Here is a 2,128-nt window from a genome sequence, read left to right as displayed (position 1 = left end):
TTCTTTAAAGTTGTTTTCCTGATAGTGATGGGACCTTTTTTGTGTTACATTTTATCAGAAAGGAAAGAAATCAAATAAGTAACTTTGTTACTCTCAACTCGGAAAATACTGAAACGAGACTTAAATTGATTTTTTTTTGCAAATAAAGGAGATTGTAGGAATATAAATTAGTATTCAGCTCATTTTTTCTAGGATTTTTAGAATATATATGTTGTCTATTGTAGATAACTATACTAATATGTGTGAATCAATATTAAATAATCGCAATAGGAACATATTGGACTCTCAAACTCTCAAATGTCAACATAATAAGAAACTTACTCCTCAATATATTTTGATAAAATTCAAAAAATACATGGTAGACTTTGAAGTCTTCCCAATTTTCGTATAAAATCGAAAATAATATCGCAATTATTAAAAAAAAACCTCAATATATACATTGGACGTAATTATTTAAAATAAATACATTTTGAATCAACAAGGAAATATAGAATTTAATAAGTAGTATAAATCAGTTTTTGGCCGGATTATTTTAATATATCATAAATTAATGTTACTCTATGAAGTATCCATGCCTTAAAAACGGTTTCAAATTATGACAGTCTTTAGAGATAAGCTATTAGTATTACTGTTAATATTGTTATTGTTATTATTTATTTTTTTGTACTTCAGTCCAAACTTATTTAAATAAGTCTGATCTATGTATAGGAGGTATAGGAATTATTGTCATGATCTCCACATTTCCTCTCTGGAGTAAGATGACTTCATGATTAATATTAATTCATTATCTGACTTGAAGAGTTTGTCTGTCAGATATTTTATCATGTCTTCTTCCTGAAAAAAAGAAAGGAAGAAATTACAAATTATGTATCATACAAAATGAATAAATAATAAAAATATTTACTAATTTATACTTTAATCTTTACTATAAAATAAAAAATACTCAAGAGTAAAAATTTTCATATTGTTCCTAATCTAATCACTAATGCATAATGAATTAAATTATAGCAATATTTATCTCTTAGAACACCCTTATTCTCAATCTCAATCATATTTTAAATATTCCCTATTATTTTATATTTAATATGTATTATAAAATGTAATAGATTAATGACTGACTCGACCAATAAGCTCCGGTTTCTTTAAATGGGAATCCAAGTTAAAGTACATTTTTTCATCTTCAAAAAAACGAAGAGCAATCCAATGCCTTTGACTAAATAGTGGTAAATAGCGATAATTGTTGGGCACATTCAGTATGAATCCAAAAATACTATCAAGGTTCAATGAGGCAATATCTCTTCGCTTATCAAACCAAACGGACTCTAAACCTTTATCTTGGAATGCAGCCATCAATACATTAACATCGTAATTACCAAGGCCGAAAAAGGATCTATGAGGATTCAGCCATGACTCAGGAGAAAGACGACTACAAATAATATCCAAATCCTTTTGATCGAAAGCCTTTCCATTTTGAAAAAGATTATTGAGTACGTGTAGTGCACACAACTGACGAGACTGGCGTTCATGATACATTCTTATACTGAATTCATGAGAAGTGAGCTGAGACTCAATTCAAGTGAAGTGTTTACTATTAATTAGTATTTCACAATTCATATTATAAAAAATCATCTAACTATAAAGTTTGACAGACATGAATAAACTATCAACTAGCTGGAACAACGTCATCCCATAGAGAGAAAATACAAGGATTGGTTACGCTGAGCAAAAGCAAGCGAAATTTATTGAAGCCGAAAGTTATTTGACCAAAGCAATGGAAAAAATAGTTATTTAATTATATGTCAATATCTCAAGATCTTGTATGGCATCATCTTATACTTCGATAATTAAATAGAGTTCTATAAAGAAATATAAAATGAAAAATACAATGAGGATTCGGACATAAAAATATTTAAAGCGCCCTCTATGTTGTTACTATTTATATACCTATTCAATATTCATTAATACACTAACAATGAGTTGTAATACTTTCTAGAGGAGCATAAGCTCTAATCACGCAATCTGCTGTGGTGAAAAACATCCTTTTTGATGATAAATTTCATTTGGTAAACTCATATGAACTTTGTACAATTATAAGGCTATAATATTTGTCGTTGTTGTAATCATCCAT

General features: G+C 28.1%; 1 protein-coding gene across 1 annotated transcript; it reads right to left on the bottom strand.

Moving 5' to 3' along the window:
* Window positions 1–300: 300 nt before the first annotated feature.
* LOC121114487 (josephin-like protein) lies at window positions 301–1,896 on the bottom strand. The gene is made up of 2 exons (XM_040708464.2): window positions 1,120–1,896; window positions 301–834 (listed from the first exon to the last, which is right to left on the bottom strand). Exons 1-2 carry the CDS (start codon window positions 1,531–1,533, stop codon window positions 727–729), a joined length of 522 nt encoding a protein of 173 aa, XP_040564398.1. The 5' UTR covers window positions 1,534–1,896; the 3' UTR covers window positions 301–726.
* Between the last annotated feature and the right edge of the window lie 232 nt (window positions 1,897–2,128).

The sequence above is a fragment of the Lepeophtheirus salmonis genome, chromosome 3, assembly GCF_016086655.4.
Source record: "Lepeophtheirus salmonis chromosome 3, UVic_Lsal_1.4, whole genome shotgun sequence".
Classification (NCBI taxonomy): Eukaryota; Metazoa; Arthropoda; class Copepoda; order Siphonostomatoida; family Caligidae; genus Lepeophtheirus; species Lepeophtheirus salmonis.
This window is presented reverse-complemented; position numbering and strand designations above follow the sequence as displayed.